The sequence below is a fragment of the Heliangelus exortis genome, chromosome 2 (assembly GCF_036169615.1).
Source record: "Heliangelus exortis chromosome 2, bHelExo1.hap1, whole genome shotgun sequence".
Lineage (NCBI taxonomy): Eukaryota > Metazoa > Chordata > Aves > Apodiformes > Trochilidae > Heliangelus > Heliangelus exortis.
In genome coordinates, this window is record NC_092423.1 from 121858739 (window position 1) to 121878057 (window position 19319).

Here is a 19319-nt window from a genome sequence, read left to right on the forward strand (position 1 = left end):
GTATGTGAAATCTCTGTCACAGTTTCACAAAGATCCTGTTCCTACTTTGAGAAGTCTCTTCACCATAAATAGAGGAGGGAGCTGGGGGGAGTGTATTCCAGGAATACATCCAAGAAATTCCATGTTTGCTTTGCTCTTAACCTCTTCTCTCACCATCAGCAGTAGGGGACACTGTATTTCATTGACTTAGTACAGAAGATCTTATTCCAGTCAAAGGAAATCTGTACAGTTGTTTGAAGCACATTCCACCATATTTTTCAGACCTTTGTTCTGAATAGCAAAAAAATTTCAGAGAAGTTTCACAGAAATTTTCTTTTAGCACAGGTAAAACAATATATGTAACCTTACTGGGAACTAGGAAACAACAGGCTGGCTTAACCAAGATTTCCAAAAATGTTTAGTTCAAGACATATACCTGGTATGGAAATGTCTACCTAAAGTCACCAATTTATAAGCAACCAATGAGCAGGTATTTTATAATGGGAAGTCTCAAGCAGCTGGATGTTACATTACCAACTGGACTTTTAATGTCTAGCTGTGAAAGGAAAGCTAAAAAGGAGTAATGATACCCAAAAAAGTCAACAGCCTAATTCCATAGAAGACAAATATTTTATTACCAAAGGAGTTACAATGTAAGAAAATGCAAAAGAGTTATAAACCACTATAAAAATACTTGTATTTATCTAAAAATTAAATACGAACACTTTATTAGTTAAATGCCAATATATTATTCTCTGAAAATATTCACCCATTTTATGTCACGTTTGTCTAACACATTATATAAAATAATTGCAAATAAGAATTCACAATCTGAAAGTAAGAAGTTCTAGCTCCTCCTGCAGCTACCTGTAAGATAACCAGATCCATGAGGCTACTGCTGTTTCCAGTCAGCTGAACAAATGTACATTCAGGCTTCTCCTTTTTCACCTTACATAGGCCTCACTGTCTTGCCTCTCCTTCAGCCAGCAGAAGTGTGCTACATCTCTTAAAAATCAGTACCTTTCCTAAGGTTTCCAAAAGTCAACCTTGTCCCTATTTTCCCAAATCTAAGGCACTTTGCAGTCCCATTAGATAACCACACAGAACAGATCCAAGATCAGCTGCTTGTTTGGGAAATTGATCCTTTTAATCCTTGATGAATTTCATGTAGATATAAGGAAACCAACCATTTTTCCATACTCTTCTTTTCACCTGCAGCTTGTAAGATGTTGTGAATTGCAGTAGGTTACTCTCATATGGTGGTATTACAAAGTTTATCAAAAGACCAGAATATTCATAGTTTCCAGAGCACAAAGGTGGGACACAGCCTTCAGAGGAGTTTTTTGTTTCAAACAGTGGTCTTTTATTTCCCCTTCTTGGACTAGATGGCCTTTAAAGGCCTTTCCACCTTGAACCATTCTACAATTCTGTTTTCAGCACCTTGGTTTATCCATTTCTGTTCATTCCATCTCCAGGAACAAGGTACAGTAGCTTTCCATCAGAATTCTGGCACAAAGTGTTTATAGAAGCGATCAGAGTTACTCAAAGAATGCATATAAAATGCAAAGATACCAAGTAATGCCTCTGAAAGAAAAGACCAAGATTCACCTGCAATCACCTGGAAGTTATTTTTTCAAATTTATTCCAGCAGGATCGAAGGCTAGATATATTTTCTTTCAATTCACAGAATTCTTGGTTACATTTCTTTTTGGTCTGTTCACCTTCTTCTGTTTCTTCCTTAATATGTATGTTTACCTGCATGCAAACCTGAAAAAATAACAGTTTGCATTGTTAATTGAGAATCCCTTGTTCTTTTCACGTAGATGTCTTTTAAAACAAACTGATCCCATTACATCTTCTTTGGTAATGGAGATGCCTTACTTGGTAATTAAGCTTAGAAAGCTGTGCTAACCACAAAACGTGCTGTGGTGGTACACAGCCTACATCACCCTGACCTTCTCACTTCTGAGCACAGCCCATGCCTCATGCCTGGGCTGGGAGACTGCAGCTTTAACACACAGCAAATACAGAGAGCTGACACGAGGGTGTTCAACTGAGAACATGTGTGTCCCCTCAGTGTCAAGGGTCTGGTCCTAGACTATAAGAGTTTCTCCATTTCAGGGGGGAAAAGACCAAATGACATGTCTCTTCCAATCCACCTATTTAAACCAGTCATAAAGATTGACATTCTCCGGTGCTTATGAGGAGGCTTTTTGATCTTGCTTGGTATTTTTTGTTCAGGAGGTAACTGTGAGAGAAGAACACTTTGCTAGGTCATTGTGCTAGATTTGAGTGACAAATCAGAGAGCAGGTTCTGCCAATGACTACACATATTTTCATATCTAACGTTTCTTGTTGAGTTTAACATACTGTGATTAAAATAAAGATCAAAGAAATTATGGAAAGAAGAGAAGCTCCTGCTAATTGTTGAAACAAAACAAATTAAACATTAATTTCAGGGTAGAACCCTAATGAGAACCAATAGCTGTGACTTTAAACGAGAGAATTTAAAGGCCTTCTTCATACAAGTGTGGTCTTTGTCTCTTACTGAAGAATTAACTCAAGTATTTCAGTACTAAGCTGGAGTATATATCTTCACTATGGACTTCCACATCATTGTTTTACTTAGACTTTGTTGTGGTCTTAATATCTATTACAAGACATGCTCTGTCATGTGTATAATATGTGCATGATAGTTTTACTTTTGAGGCAGGTCAGTGTTGAAGAGCTCTAAGGAATAAGTCACATACTTCCAATAAACTGTAGACCATCACTCCCACTCACCTTTTCTTTTTTATTTCTTTCACATTTGCACTGTAGAACCTGCAGTGTCCCACATGAGACTAACGCTGCTTTCCATCTAAAGTTTTTGCTGATTTTTTGCTTATGAAAGAATTTGAGCATGTTGCATGCCATACTCTGTAGTGATTCTGTTTCCTGTAAGGACAGTGACAAAAGTACATCCTGAAAAGTCTGCCCACTGTTAATTCTTTACAATGTTGGTTTATCTTTAAAAAACCCCCTCCCATCAGTAACCATTAGTTTCTTTTATTTTCATAGTGCCAATCTTTTCCAATAAAATACATAACTAATCTGACCTATCTACAATCTATTAAAAAATATTTAAAGTTTCAATTTGTAGTAGTAATAAGGGCATAAGGTTGTTTGGGAGAAATCATGGCTTTAATGAATCAGCTGATGCACTTAGGACAACAGTGAATGAGTTTTGGAGCCAGTCCTTTTATCAGATCATGATAGAATTTGTGGCAGCAGCTGATGATTATTCTTTCTGTCATTTGAGATCTGCCCAACCTATTACTACTAAAGCTTTCAGATCTGAACTGGAAAGCTTAGTTAAAAGGACTTTCCATAGAAAAAGTAAAACAGATGTTGGGAAGTTTTTATGTTTACTCCCACAGCCAAAATAAAATGGTTTTCTCTAGTACTTTGGATTTAAAAATATAAAAGAATATTTACAGCTGGGGGAAATAGGGAATTTCCTAATATTTTAAATTTTTTAATATTGGTTTACTCGACAAATTGTGTGATTCCAATTTCAAAAAAGGAACAACCATAAGTATCATGATTTGACTATTAAAAGGTACTATTGTTCTCGATCACAGTAGGTTATTCAGGAACTGACCTGTACAAAGAACTCATTTGACTTTGTATTCTCTTAAAAGAAACAACATTCTGAGAAGTTAAATTTTACCTGAGTATCATTGCAGAAAAACACTTTGCTATTGTCATGTTTTTTATTCCTGCAGCACTTGTCACGATACTCTGCAGATATATTTACCTGTAAAATACCAAATATGTTTAAATATGGAAGTACTTGTAGTTAAGTGGGCCAAGTCTCTCCCTGACACCTGGTGATGTCAACACTAAATTGTTCTGCAGGATCTCCTCAGCTGTAGCAGGGTCAGGGTACAGTTCTAATCTATTCCTTGGAAAGTCAGCAAACAAAATCCCAGTACAGCTGCAATTCCTAAAGGTATTCACAGAATCGCATCAAATCACAGAGTTGCTCAGGTTGGAAGAGAGCTCTGGAGGTCATCCGATGCAACCCCCTTGCTCAAGCAGGGCCACCTAGATGAAGGTTTCCCAGGACTACATCCAGGTGGCTTTTGAGTGTCTCCAAGGATGGAGACACCACAACTTCTCTGGGCATCCTGTGCCAGTGCTCAGTCACCCTCACAGTAAAAAAATTGTTTTCTAGGTGTTCAGAAGGAACCTCCTATGTTTCAGTTGATGCTCATTGCCTCTCGTCCTGTCACTGGGTACCACTGAAAAGAGCCTGGATCTGTTCTCTTTGCACCCTCCCTTCAGGTATTTGTAGACACTGATGAGATCTCCCTGAGCCTTCTCCAGGCTGAACTGCCCCAGCTCTCAGCCTTTCTTTAGTAGACAGATACTACAGTCCCTTAATTGTCTTCTTGGCCCTTTGCTGGAATCTCTCCAGCAGCTCCATATTCCTCTTGTACTGTGGAACCCAGTATAGACACAAATCTACTAAAAATAGACACAAATCTATTTTAAACCTTGAGATTACATCAAATTCCTCAGGGTTTTGGCATTTTAAAGCATACAGGAATATTTCAGTCTTCCATAGACATCAAATACAGTATTAATCAATGTTTGTCTCAATAAAAAAAATGCCCTTGGCATCTAGACAGTAGCACTGCTTTGCATGTTCATGAACAGAATGTCCTAAGTAATATTGCTTGCACCCTTTACCCATGGTCTTTTATCAATGGTTTACTCTCTGTTCTGTTTTTTTTCTCCTACTTTTACACTTGCAATCGAGATGACAACTGAACCCAGCTCAGCAAAATTCCTTCACTTTCTTCTCCAACCTGTGCTTTAATAAAGGTAGCTCTTCACAATATTGTGTTAGATCTCACTTAGACATGCAAATGAACACACTGGAGAACTTACAGGTTTTTTTAACATTGTCTGCATTTCAGAAGTTCATCCAAGATGAATAGAACTTCATCCAGGCAGTGTTTTCAAAACCAAGAGTTTAGGGAGTCAAATACTCACAGACAAAAAAAACTAATCCAAACCAAGCCAACCAAACAAAAAACCCACAACCAAACAAAAAGACCAAAAACCCACAACAGAAAAACCCATCAAACAAAAACTAAAACACCACCAAAAAAGCCCCAAAACCACACACACACACAAAACCAAACCAAACCAAACAAAAAACCCAAACAACCCACACACAAAACCAACAAAAGAAAACCAACAAACCATTTGGAAGACAATGCACATCTCTGCTTGTACCACAACAGAATAAAGATTTGCTGCAGTCACACAGCACATGGATTGAAAAAAAAATAAATAGGTAAATAATCACTCTAAAACCTACCTATCTGTGGCTTTATTTGCTAAGTGCTAATGGATTTTCCCATTCTCCCTGACTTCCTCAGATCATCTGTAGTATAACATACAGTAGCCATTTCTGAAGGCAGTTTATTGGCTGTGACTAAAGCAACCTAAGGGAAATCCTGGCCTCAGAAAGGCATTAGTGAAAATAAAATTAACTTACGGAGGTCAATTATATAATCCACTACTCATCTCCATAACTGCCTCCAAACATCAGGCTGGGGGACTGAGATTTATGGACTGTGGCTCTGCAATTTCAGGAAAGTGCCTAATGGGCAGTTGCTATCATCCCAACAGCCCTATCTGTAATATTTATTGTTAAATTATAAGATTATACTCTGATTTCACATAGAAGGCAAATGAATCTCTCAAGATGGGAAAAATAAAGGCAGGAAAATGAAGAAATTTGCACAGTAGTTGCTTGCACGTGCCTATTGTAAAAGCTTCAGAATTTAGTACATTCCCATTATCATTCACAAATAACAAGTCATTAAATTTTATTTATTTATTTAATTGAATAACAGTTTTAGTTCTCATATGGTCTCTTAGAAAGACTCTGTCCATATCCTTAAAAACTCGGTAATAGTTCTTACTATTACCTGTAAGACAAAGACTTTCAAAATGTTTCTGGAAGAATAGCATTCAAATCCTTGATGGCACCCTGAGGCACCAAGTGCTTAAAGCTTCATCCTGCATTTGGGTATTCACAAGGCATTGCCAGGGACATCCCTCCAGCTTCCTTCACCCTGCAGCTCCAGAAGAGCCCAGATGCACCTCCAGACTCTCCACCACAGGAGGACAGCAAGATCTGCCTCCATTGCCTCTTACAGGTCAGCCATCTTTGTCTCTTTGTAATCTCAAAAAACCCAACATGATCAGAATATTTTTGAAGAAAAAATTACTGTTCCCTGACCTTAAAGGTATTTTGCTACCAGATGAGGGCTGATGTGGCCTGGTAGAGAAGAGTTGGAAACCACTGATGTAATCCTCTGAAGGATGGTGTTGGATTGTATGTGTGAAAAAATACAATGGCTTCTGATTTCACATTAAGACCATTGTGTATCACTCATATTTCATGCAAATAGATCTTGATTTAAGAAGCAACAGGATGGCAAGTCCTTGTTTAGTGACAAACTGACAAAAATTTCCATTTTTGAAGAAATGCCTCTGCTAATCCAACTATGGAAAATCGTTTCTCCCATGAAAGTGTTATTGACAGGTAAGTTAACTGTTAATAAGTCATAATGAAGAGTTGGAAAGTAGGTTTTGGGCATGGATCAGTAAACTGCTGTGATACTGTTTTGCAAGGCTGTAATAAATATGACAGATAAAGCCATAATGGAGGAGATTTACAACTGAGACAGTAAAGTTCTTCTGAGCTGACATCTAGAACAGGTGATTATTTGTTGGCTAAACAAGATCTAACTGTAGGTAAAATACCAATAAACTTTTATTGTAGAATGAATTTTGTGCCTCTGCATTTGTATTAACAGACAATATAAAACTTCAGTCAACAAAACTACAATTAGCAGAAAAAAAATATGGGTTGTGTAATGCTTTCTTAAGATGCAAACAGAAGTAGTCATGAAATTACTTAAGAAAAAGAGTGCTTTTTACTGTAATATATTACACAGTTTAGGGCCAAATGATACATGTGTCTAACTGCATGTCTAACTGTAAGCACAAATACCTGTAATAGAGTATCTGTACATGTTAATAGCAGCACCCAGGGTTTTCAGAGATTTTTAAGACTAGAGTGTCTCAACACCTCAAATAAAGCCACTATTTCAGAATAATGTGTGCTTTAAAAAATTAAATTTTATCACATGTTAAAAATAGAGCTTTTTTTTTTTTTTTAATAATTATGTGCTGTCAACTGAAAATAATCAACATCTTCTCAAAGCCCAAGAGCTATTACCTACCAGCTCGTTGATGTCGTGGCTTAATATATTCTCATACTTCACACGGATTTCAGTTGTTCTATTTCCCATTGCACAACTGGATGAATTCACTGGACACAGAACAAGGAGCAGCGGCAGAACCGAAAAAATAGTTCTAAAAAAGGCTGGATTACAAAAGGAGCAGTTAAGTACATATTAAATGCCACAGAGTGTATTAACAGTTTAAAAGACATCTTTGGACAACCAAATGACTTCTACCTTGAAGGAAGGATTCAGCTCCAGATTGAAACACTTATTTGGGTCTCTAAACTCCCTCATACTCGAGGATGGTTTAGCCAGCATATTTAAGAGCCTACAGCTACTGAGCTGACCAGCCACTTGGTGCCTGCCTGGGATGAATTCATCTCCAGGCTTGACTGCAAGTACCAATGAGGTCTCTCCTTTGACCATAATTGCACCAAAACCACCCAGTATACATGTAGCCAAGTACCTTAATCCAATAGGTGTAGATACTCAAGAGTCATAATCTGCAGCTGAATCTCATCCTAATTGTCCATTTTTCATATGGCAAATTGTACAAATGCCCATAGACACATCCTTACATCACAAGTATTTTTAAACATATTTTTGAGCTGACCAAATATACTAATACATACTAGTGGCCATAATATGAGATAAGGCACCAACACACCCTTCTCTTCAAGATTTTTGCCACATTTTGGAACAAATCTTGCTGCCTCTCACTTTGTTTTTCCCTTCAGTGGAGCATCATGCTTTGTGTAGACCCCTGGTCTTCTGTATGACATCCAGGAAAATACGAGTTCTGTGCGGACAGGCAGAGAAAAAAGCCCCAAACATCAAAAGAGCCTGAAGGCACTGAAAAGGTAATGAGACTGGACTGATGCTGGGAATGAGGTACACTGAGTACAGGATAACATCAGGTGACTAAGAAAGTCATAACTGGACTCTGGCATATATGATAGCTAATATGATTCTTAAACAGAAGGTTTGAAAAACAAAACCAACCAAACAAAAAACAAACAAAACCATAAAACAAAACAAAAAACTCAAACAACTGGAAATTTAGGTTGGAAGATTAGCAAAGATCACAGCAGGAAAGGCAGAAGGGATGCCCCAACCCTGGCTGCTACTTCCCTTCCTGTCCAGCAAGGATGGGAGCATTGGGTGTATCCAGTTCAGCACTCAGAAATGGGTATCCCTGGACATGGGTGTCACTAGTAAATCCTAGCAGCAGAGAGAAATATTGAATAATTAAGAAGAAAACAATGGAACTTCACCATAATCCTTACTGAGCCACCTAACCTCCATGACGCAAGAACCAGAGTCACACCATGCAATCATCTTCCATTGAGAGAAACACAGCCCATCCCAGATGACTCCCCTTGACTTCCAGGCAGAGTGCACACCACTTTTCCTGACTACCAAAGCCTTTTTTTCTGATAGATTACTTGTGAACACACTGTGATGCACATCTCTGTTGTAGAAACAGGACTGAAAAATTTTCACCTTTACAAGCTGAATTCCAATATCCTTGTGGCGGGCCGGCTGTCAAATTTTAATGGGAAATTTGACGGCTTGAAACCCAAATTTTCTAACCTTTTCATAGACTTCTCAAACAATTTTTATTAATAGCTCTAAAAAGAAAAAAAAAGCTAGCCTCAAGAGTGAAAAGGATCCTAAATGGATCCTAAATGGATCCTACCTGCAGTAAATATTAAAACTAGGATGGCAAATGTATTACGATCTTCAAGCTCTAAGTGGACACCTGACTTCCCCAAAGCTTTACCTTTCCAAATCTCTATGCTAACTCTATCTGGGCCAAACTATCAGTTTGCAGGACTGAGATTTAATATTTTAAAAGAAAAAAAATACACAAAATCAAATGTAAACATAATACCAATTGCACCTCTTATTCCAGTGCAAAAAGAACTGCAATGCTTGTTGTTTCCATATAACAGTGATACAAAAAACTTCGATATGCTGCTTCAAAAACTTGCCTCAAAAGACACAAATCATAATCAATCTTACAGTTAAAACTCCATCAGTTAAAACTTGGCTTGTCCAGCAACAAGTGGAGATAATATGTGAAAACTGCCAAGTCACTTCTTTGGTTACTTCCTCTGCATTGTACAAAGCGTGAAGCTTTTTTAAATGAGGAGTCAGAGCCAATCGCTCTGAAAGAGATGTTGTCCCTTGACCCATCGCAGGATCATGATGAAACATATTATTATTTAATTATTATGAATTTTAATTTAATAAACCTATTATTTATTTATTGCTAAATAAATCCTCTGGAACTGAGTGTCATTAAAAGTTCGGGGAGTTTTAGACTGGAAATTGAATGAAATTTTCTTAAGTAACTTCAAAAGTGCTCTCCATACGACCAGCACTTCAGAAGAAAGTGCGTGTGTATTACTGGTAATAGCCCATCCTTCCAGTGAACTCCCAAAAACCCGTAAGTCCTATGTGGAAAGCCCCAAAAATTATCCCAGAAAAGCCAGGAAGAGTTAGTATTCCTGTATTTCCAAACATAGAAAATCCCCTTTTTGGGTTTTTGATGGTTTGACTAAAAAAAAAAAAAAAAAAAAAACCAAACCACAAAAAAACCGGCCTCCTGGAAGTGCCGCGTTCCGGGAATCCTGGGGGTCCCCCTGCAGAATTCCCGCCAGCGGCACCCCCCGCCGCGGCGCCCGACCCCGCTCCGCAGCCCGCACATGCAGAGGGAAGCATTTAACAGAGGTTTTCTCCCCTCTCTCCTCCGTTTGCCTCGCTGAACTCCTGCGAAAGTGCTGCCGGGCGCTCCGCCGATGGCTCCCGCCGGGCTCGGGGCGGAGTGAGAGGGGGAGGCGGCATCCCTGGCACTGCCGGCACCTGCGGCAGGTGCCCGCGGTGCAGCGCGGAGCGGGGCGGAGCAGTGCTTCTCCACAGCTCCCCCACCGCACCGTCCTGCCACCTCCGCCACTCCCGGGCCCCCGTTTCCCGGCAGCGGCCGTGCTGGGAACCGGGCAGCTTTTACTTTCATTCTGAGGGGAAAACAAACAAACCAAAAAAAAACCAGCAAAACTGGGAATTTCCCCGGCCGTCACCGCAGGTTTAAAAGGGCACCGGGCGGCACCGCGCCGCCACAGCCGGCGAGACGGCGGGGCCGGGAGTACCGAGACAGCGGAGCCGGTGAGGAGTCAGCGCGGACTTGGGGGGTGAGGAGCGGCGTGGAGCGGCGGAGCCCAGCCCAGCCCAGCCCATCCCGGGCGCAGGTGGAGCTGGACGGGCAGCGCGTTGCGATGCGGTGTGCGCTCCTTACCATGGAACATGGTCCGAGGGGGAGTCTGGCAGGGAGCTGCCCCGGCGGCTGGGCGGTCATGGTGGCGGCGCCTTCCCGCCCATGGTGCCTGCAGCCGCGGAGCTCCGCGCCGGGAGGCGAAAGGGGCCGCGGCCGACGGGCGGGACTCAGCGGCCCCCCCGCCTCTCAGAGGCCGCTGCGGGACTCCCGGCCGGGCTTTGCTTTTCTCATGGGGCTTCCGCCGGCGGCAGATACTTTCACTTTCTGCTCCGCCGGCAGCCGCGGTGATCCCCGCCGCTCCGCCGGGCTCCGCGACCTCAGCGCGGCGAGACGGGCGCGGGCGGCTGGCCGGGCGCCAGGGGAGGAGGCATCCCCTCCGCGTCGGGAGAGGTCCGCGGACGGAAGCGGTGGCGGGCCGGGGTCGGGAGCGGGGTCGGGGAATGCCGTGAGGAAGAGGGCGACAGCAGCGGGAGCCGTCGGGATCCCGGCGGGCGGTCCGGAGCGACTGTGGCGGGGCTGTGCCGTGCCGGCGGGGGTTACATAGAGCCCCGGCTACACGCCCAATGCCGTGTGCGCGGCCAAGGAGGGAAGGATAGACCTTGGCAGTGTGCGTGGAAAGTGCCGCTCATCCGCGGGGAAGAAATCCTTAAAAAAAAAAAAAAAAAAAAAAAAAAAAAAAAAAAAAAAAAATTGGGGAAAAAAACCAAAAAACAACAACATCAAACCCCAAACTACAGTGTCCTGGAGCTGCTCTTTTGGAGGAGAGAGATTCTTATTTCTGAGCCGCTCCGCAGTGCCCGGTCGTTCGTTCCTCCGGCTGTCCCGGGGTGGGTCGTGGGAGGCGGGACTGCTCGGAGGGCACCGTCGCAGGTCCGGGGTTGCCCCAAGCTGCTGACGTCAGGTCAGAAACGCAAGGTGGATGATTTGTTGCAGACCTCGTCCCCCTAGAAGCTCATCCTGAGAAATCTGAGGGGATTAAGAGGAGAAGGTGAATGAATGCCTCAGGAAGGTGTTTTAGCGTAGAGGAAGCTCCAGTGCTAAGACATAGCTGGAGTGAGATTTAAATTTTTTAATTATTGTTATTATTTTTTTATTTTTTGGTAGGTAAATTGTGAGTGGAACAAATTATGCATTGGAGAAAACACTTGGAATAAAATAGGATTAAAAATGTCTGTATAGCGTTCCCTTAATATGCCCTCCTGCTCAGCATGTTTTTGCATTTTACAACACTTTTTCTGCTGTACAGGGGTACAGAGAACTGATTCCATAACCCCACTCCCTTCTCATAAGGCTGCTTTCTAAGGGGAGTGTGGGGAGGTGGGATACTGGGGGTTGGATATCAAGGAGTAAATAGATGGACTTTATGGAGCAGTCTAAGTTATAAACAGCTCAGGATAGTTTCCTCCTGTTCTTTCATACTGGAATTGTGCCACTTCAACCATGTAGGAGGTGGTACGTAGCCCTCATGTTTAAGGACTACACTCTGCTTTGGATAGGGTATATATTTCTCAAGAGAAAAATAAATTAATACTACCTCAGAGCTATTCTGGCAAAATTGTAGATCGAGGGTGTTTTCCACCCCTTCAGTTTAGAGCAAGCTGACTTTAGTAATAATTTTGCCTCACCACCATAATGTTTGGGTAAGGGGCAGTGATCAATTTCAACACAGCTCTGTACACTTAAAGCAAGCACTTGTCCTTTCTTGTTCCCTTAATGTGTGCCAGCCTGTACATGACGGATGGCTCAGATCTTGAATTTCAACAAGGGTTTTGCTGTACTAAGAGCTACATGATCGAGTTCTCAGATGTGTCTTAAATTATCGGTTTTTCACTTGTTGTCTTCTTGTCCTTCTTCTCCTTAAATGTTGTCTGAAAACATCCTTCCATGAACATTTGAATATGTTGGTATGTGCAGATCAGAAAAGTCTTCTTTTTGGGAATAATAGTACCTGACGTAATGAAAGAAAATATATGATTAATGTTTCTAGGGTCTGGCATTTAGAGACTGGCACTTTCAAAGCTCATAGGTTTTGAAAAAGCTGCACTACGAAGCTCCAGTCATGCAAAACCAGATCCTCAGGATCAACTTTCCTTCTCGACATGTCGTATTTCCAATGTCTTGTGCTCAGAAAATATATTTAATGCAGATGCTTGCAGATTTTCAGGATGTAAAATATAAAGAAAAACTTCTTTAGAACTCAGATCTGAGTTCTCAGATCTTTAGATGACTTGCATATGCTAGTTTTCTGTCTGAAACATCAGGAAGTCTGATAATTTCTTCAATTTCAGTTTTTAAAAATAGTGTGACTAATGGAAGAAGTCGGTGTAGTAGCTGTACTAATAGGAACATGACTCTGAAAGGTGATGTTTGAGTGTGAGTAAGAGTTTCATTCTTCTTCAGCAGTGACAGGGTCTTGTCAGCCATTTTTTAAGAAGACGGAGAGTCTGCCTGTTCAATATATGTGGAATGTTTTCTTTAGTCAAAGGCAAAAGTAGATGGTGTGATCTGGGCTTTGGCCCTAATAATTTATTTAGATCTCAATCTAAATCCTCAGTCCTTTTATATGACCTAACCCTGCATTGTGCCATATACACTAATGATATAGCTGTTATTTGATATGTTTTTGTGATCAGGGCTCTTAAGTATTCAAGCATTCACTTGACTTTTATGTGTTTTTTTTAAAATATTATGTGGTTTTAAAAATTTTTTTGAAACATTATATGCACTTGGTTTCAAAGTATTTTTTTCAGTGATTTAGCAATGCTTTTTTTTTTTTTTTCGAAAAGAAAATAGTATCTACAGAAAGATCAAATACAAGCCTTCAGAAGACCAAGCTCAGCAAATGTAATTGCCTATTTTTAACAGAAAGAACAAACACTGACCACTTGAAATATTAAAATAAATAATTAAAGACTAATTATATATTTTATAATATATATAATCATTTTATCATCTTAACAATATATTTTAATCAAGAGCTCATGAAAGGAATCTTGAAGGTATAAAAGTTTATTCCATCTGTAGAATGACTAAGTCCAAATGACTGATACCAGTTTGCACATCTCTCAAAATATATCTGGTGCCGAGCTGTAGATAGAGACCTCTCCCTCTGGGACTGAATTAAGCAACGGCTTGACTGTAGCTGTGGATAAAACCTTTGTAGAGAGAATAAAATGGAAATATTTCTGGAAAATTTTGCAGGTGGTAGGTGTCCCACTTCACTTTAACACCTTGACAATTTATAGGGCTCTCTGTTTCAACAAGAAATATATTAGCTTTACTATGCAAATAATTTGACTAAGTAAAATTACAAATAAGAGACTTCTGGGAAGATGTAGTTTAGTGCAGGTCACTAATGCAATTTGTGCAGTTTTCTCTTTTAGACTGGTTTAAAAAAAATAACTTTTAAAACTGTGAAAGATTTTCCTGCAAACTGCATAGATAGCAACTGAAAGACACCAGCAATTTTATCTATTTGTGGATGAACATATTCAGTGATTCTGTTCAGTATATTTTTGAAGAATAATTTCTTTAAACACATTTAATTTAAAGATCCAGTCATCTCCTGACCTGGTTAATTCTTAGAAAAGCAGCTATTTTGGGATTACATATTAGCCTCCACAGGTATTCCAATATTTCTGGATGGCTACAGGACTGCAAAGCACGTGATTTCTTGTTAAGGTTCTGTTCTTGAAGACTACTTCTGGGAAAGTTGCTTTCTTTCTGCAGCTGCTGCTTGTCAGCTTAAAAAGCAATTTTGCTCTTCACTTAATATTTGACTTCAGGCTCCTTTCAGACTTAAAGCACCATTAGTGAATGATTGTATTATTGGATAAAATTATTTGAAAAATGTTTTTTAATTTATTTTTGAAGTAAAACATATATGCTGCAGTCATCTCAACTGGTGGAACTCAGAAGAGCATGGTCACTCTTATTGATGTTCTTAATTTTAAGAACAAATGTTCTTAAATTAATCTCATCTAAGGAAAAACAGAAGAAGAAACATATTCCCTTCTGCCTCAGCCTACAAAACCATGAGAGGATCCCTGCTTAACTGGGATTCACAGACAAGTTTATCATGCACCCAAAACTCCCAGTGATACTCAGATCTGAGAAGTCTTTATCTTCTGTCACACTTTAGCAAGACTTAGGGACCTAGTTTTATTATTGCACCAGAACATCCATTTTGCTGAATTACTGTTGCTACTTTTTTCTGTGTGAATCCCAAATTGTCCTGTTACTGGCATGTGTGCTGAAAAAAAACATGAAGTGAGTGATACATTGTTTAGTACTGCAGAATTGTATCTTGCATTCACTCAACTGTACTATATTTATTTATTTGTTTATTTGTGAGAATTCAAGGTAATTTCCCCGACTGAATTTAGGAAAGAAAGAAATATATTTCTGGAAAATATTAAGGTACTAATTGTGGAAGCATTATAAGCTAACAGGAAATTTTTGTCTCAATCTGTGGAAAAGCTTATTCCTACAATAGAATGCAGCAATTATTTTGCCTTCCTGTCTTGCAGTCCAGGAAGATGCCAATACAGGTTTTATCAAGAGCAACATGCCAAGTAAAGGGATTTTGATAAACCATCACTTTGAAGGGCAGTTTCCTAAGAGCAGCACTACCAATGTTAAGGAAATGGTGTGGTGTAAGGCAGTAGTAGTGGGAATCCAGCTCCTTGCTCCTGGCTGCCAGAGTTCCCAGCCATGTTCCCAGCCATGAATCCATCCCAGACCTCATTGGGTAAGTTTGGATTTTTCTGTACCCATGCAGTGGTCTGAGAAGACTCGTACCCCTCTGTGCTTCCAGCCTGGGGGTCAGCACACTCAACCCAAGGAGCAAGGAACAGCTGTTGCCACCACTTTTTGGGCTCTCACCCCCTTCTGTTAAAGCTCTCCTGCTTGCTATTAAATTACAGCAGCTGAAGTTTGATTGAATTTTCATTGAATTTTGATTTTCTGAAATGCATTCTCAAACATCTGTCTTTAAATGAAGCAGAACAGCCTCAATGCTCTTTTCAGGAGCTGCAGTCTCCACTCACCCACTGTGACACACTGTACCCCAGCACTCTCATCACTCAGCATCAAGTGCAGGACACAGCCCTCTTACTCCACCTGCTCCTCCTGGTGATGCTGAGGGCAAGGCATTCAACAAGCACCCAGGTGAGCACCCATGGGCAGGAGAAGCAGAGAATTTCTGGTGTCCTGGGTTGGTGCCCAGGGTGTACCCACAATCCAGCCCTTACGTGACATCAGCTGCCTCCATCAGCTCTATGGCAATGAGGGGCTTCAGTGGGGTTGTCCTTTCCTCTGAGTGGAGGGTTTCAAGCCAGTTGTCTTTTGGTACCTCTGATCTGGAATGTGGGAGAAATTAATATTTGAGCTGAGACAAATTATGAAAACCCTGCTTCTGCTTTAGTGAGACAGAAGAAAGAAAGGAGGAGTGGAGGGATTTCTGTGCATTTTCTCTTGCTCTTACTGCTTAAAAAAGTGCAGTTTCAGGGGTAGGGAGAGATCTGGTGGCAGCAGTGGTCTCTGCAGATATTGAAATTATGAAAATTTCATAGCATTTCAAGGTCTTGGAAGTTCATTTGATTTTGGTGTGAGAAACAAAAATTTATCTTGAGAAAATGTAGCTGGTGGGTAACACCCATGGCAAACCGTCTCTAAAAGATTATTCCATTTCTTTCTTTCCTTTTCTTTTTGTAATTATTATTATTATTATCATCATCAACATCATCATTTAAATTGTTATTTATTTACTTATTTATTTAAGACAACTGAAAATCTTCCCCCTGGTTTTAAAAGCAGGCAGAAACTGACAGTAACTTCAATGGAGCCACTGTTCGAGGGACTAAAATTAAATATCTGCAATTTTTTTGGCACCAAAGTCTACCCAAGGAGTAAGTTTCAGGTCTGAAATCTTGGAAATGTATTGCAAAATGCTAATGTTTGTTTTTTCTTTGCTTTGGATGTGTATTGATAAATGTATGTGTCCCACTACAACCATTTTGATGAAGGATTTAGGTGTGTTATTAAATGTGTCAAAAGAATTTTTTTTACATCTGAAAGAATAAATCCCTGTTTTAGGAAAGTGTATGCAGTGTCTTTCATCCATAGCAAAAAGGTGATTAATTTCTCCAAGTGTGAAAACAAACTTAGATGTAATTCCTCCTGTGAACTTCAGGCTTTTTTTTTCCTCTTTGCTAACCATGCCTTCCCAATCTTGAAAACTTTTACTTGAGCTGTTTCATACAGCAATGTGCTTAAATCCACTTATAAAATCTTATGAAATGCACTTTTTACTACCAAGGAGGTGCATTTATTGCATGCTAGTAAACTACCTTGAAGAGAGAGTCTGTTCTTCAAACTGATCTTTACAAAAATCAATACCAAGAAAGTGTTTAACAGAGATCACTTATTGTAAATGTGAATATTGTGGGCCTAATCCTGCAAGCATGTGCCTGCTTAGCCCTGATTTCAGCATGCCTAAATCACATGCTTATTTTTCATCAAAAGATTAGTTTGCAGATATGAAGCCCAGCTGAAAACAGAGCATCCCCACTTTGAAGGTTTGTCTTACTTCTGACATTTATTTTGTTGCTGTCTGGAGTTATCCTAAGATAATTCCAAAGACGTCTCTGCCCTAAAAGATCCTCATTACAAATGTGCCTTTCTCACTTGTTTGCAGTGTGTGTGACACCCATGCATGGTTAGAGCAGGAGGGGGTGGTTTAAGAATGAATCAAAATTACAATTAATATACAATGTGCTAATGCAGTTTACTCAATAAACATCTCTTGAGTAATCAAAACAGTTGGTGCATGCTGAGGCTTGAGTTTTACTTTTTACACAGAAAGTACACTTAAATATTACACAGAGACCTAGCAAAGTTCTTTTCATAAGACACTTTTCATAACAGCAGTGTACAGGTATTTTTTTTTGTTTTGTTTTATCATCATGGTTTTAAAGAGCTGACTTTGAAGCAGCAAATGAATATGTGTGTGCTTATTCTGTGGTGTTTGAGCAATTCAGTGTCTTATATTTTTGTTCTCTCCATCATCAGGGGTAACAACACCAGCTCTCAAAGACAGGAAGTAATCTGAAAAATGTCTGAAGAACTATAAATTGTTCTAGCCTTCAAATATGGATCAAATGACAATTTAAACTCTAAAACTAAAAGGAAGAAGTTACTGAGCAGTCAGTGGTAGCTTTTAAAATTTTTTTAAATTACATTCAGAAAATGTTCTTGAGGTATTAATCAGTTACATTTTTCCAAATGATGAAGGACTAAAGCTAAACATAGTTGTCCAGACTCTCTTTGTCTCACACCATGATTACTACTGGCCAACTAATTAGCCTTTAATAAGCTGTTGTGATTTCAGAAACATATTCTAGAATGGCCCATTTTCCCTTGAAGATTTGAGTCTCTTTCAAGGTAGATTCCTAGAAGAAAAGCTATTTAATTTTAGAAGGAAAAACAGCAATAGCAGATGAAAGTAAATCAATAACAAAGGTTCAATGACTCAGCAGTTTTTAGAAATTTCTCTCTAGAAGATAGAAGAAATATACTGTACATCTCTTATTTCATATACCTGGTATATTTGCTTGATTTCTGGGCCATAGAGTGTTGGAAGGAAAAAATAACTTGCTAGTAATTCACAGACCTTTTCACAGGAAGAATTCCATTTTGCCACCTGTTATGTTTGATGTGTTTTGATACGGGTACTGAGCAGCTGTGGCATTTTCACTGTGTCACACCCAGTGTTGTCTGTTACCTTGTCTGACCCAGATGATACAATTTAGTGCCTTTTTTCTGTGTATGGTGAAGATTAGGGCATGGTGTGAGCAAGGCAGCTAAAGATGTGTCTAGATAAGGCTGTGTTACTGGGATATTTAAAGACGTAAATGAGGGTTGTAGTGGGATGTGAGTCTCTTTGGGAGTGCTAGTCAAATACTGGCAACCTATGACCGTACATTAGGAGTGATTTTATAATATGGTTAAACTGCCACATCTTCTTCCCTGGACAAAGAATCTTGCAGATATCATGGCATCATATAGAATGTCTTGTGGGTTTTTTCCTCTGAAGATGACCCTAGAAAGAAATTCCTGTCCCACAGTGTTCTCACATTTCTGTTTTGATCCCTTAAGCCACTCTGTATACTGCTAGTGCACCTGTACTTAGGAAGAAAAATACTGGTCTCAAATTCATGTCATCTTTCTTGCACTTGCCCTGCCCCAACTTGTCCTTGTCTCCTTCTCTGTTTACAAGGGTCTTGTTTGAATGCAAGCATTACCCCATGGTGCTCATTACCCAGCTTGTGAGCCTGAGCAAAAAGTCTTCCCCAGTGCTTATTGGCATATAGAATGGCAGGTCAAAACCTCAAAGATTTGCTTCATAGGTTTTGAGTGAGGCATTTAGCAGCTGTATGGGACAGCTTCCTCCAGCTGCAGGTCCCAGGGCAGAAGCTAAAACTGCTGTGCACTCCATTTGCCTGGCATGTAAAACCTCCTCTGACTGGGACAAGCCTCCAGGCTCTAATCAGAGCCCACCATTACTCCTAGTTTGGCAAACAGAAGATGTGGCAGCCTCCTGGGTTTGTGTGTTTTTAGGAAGAGAGGTTCTAGGGAAGTGAGTCTCCAGGATACAAAGAAATCACCAGATGTTCTAATTCAGGTAAAAGAAAAAAGAAAATCTGTCATTTAAACCAAGACACCTTGGTTCTTAGCACTTGGAGATG

General features: G+C 40.1%; 1 protein-coding gene and 1 long non-coding RNA gene across 4 annotated transcripts in view; one reads left to right on the forward strand and one right to left on the reverse strand.

The window, feature by feature from the left end:
* Nucleotides 1–590: 590 nt before the first annotated feature.
* On the reverse strand, nt 591–11393 carry IL7 (interleukin 7). 3 transcript variants are annotated; one of them, XM_071737821.1, is made up of 6 exons: nt 10594–10708; nt 7293–7435; nt 3692–3778; nt 2764–2916; nt 1588–1746; nt 591–1485 (listed from the first exon to the last, which is right to left on the reverse strand). In XM_071737821.1, the coding sequence occupies exons 1-5, from the start codon at nt 10601–10603 to the stop codon at nt 1594–1596; spliced, it is 546 nt and encodes a 181-aa protein (XP_071593922.1). In that variant the 5' UTR covers nt 10604–10708; the 3' UTR covers nt 591–1485; nt 1588–1593. The 3 variants fall into 3 exon arrangements, with proteins under 3 accessions (XP_071593922.1, XP_071593925.1, XP_071593924.1); XM_071737824.1 differs by lacking the exon at nt 10594–10708 and adding an exon at nt 11308–11393 and having other exon boundaries at nt 591–1746; XM_071737823.1 differs by having other exon boundaries at nt 591–1746; nt 10594–11197.
* LOC139793316 (uncharacterized) overlaps nt 10172–19319 on the forward strand; it is a 145443-nt gene continuing 136295 nt past the window's right edge. The window contains exon 1 of the long non-coding RNA XR_011724584.1: nt 10172–10463. This is a non-coding gene — a long non-coding RNA (uncharacterized lncRNA). The remainder of the gene's footprint in view (nt 10464–19319) is intronic.

Coding starts and splice junctions, on each gene's coding strand:
- IL7 (XM_071737823.1), bottom strand. Junction 3,779..7,292: donor GCCACGACATCAACGAGCTG/GTAGGTAATAGC, acceptor GGTATTTTACAG/GTAAATATATCTGCAGAGTA. Junction 2,917..3,691: donor TTTTCTGCAATGATACTCAG/GTAAAATTTAAC, acceptor CTGTCCTTACAG/GAAACAGAATCACTACAGAG.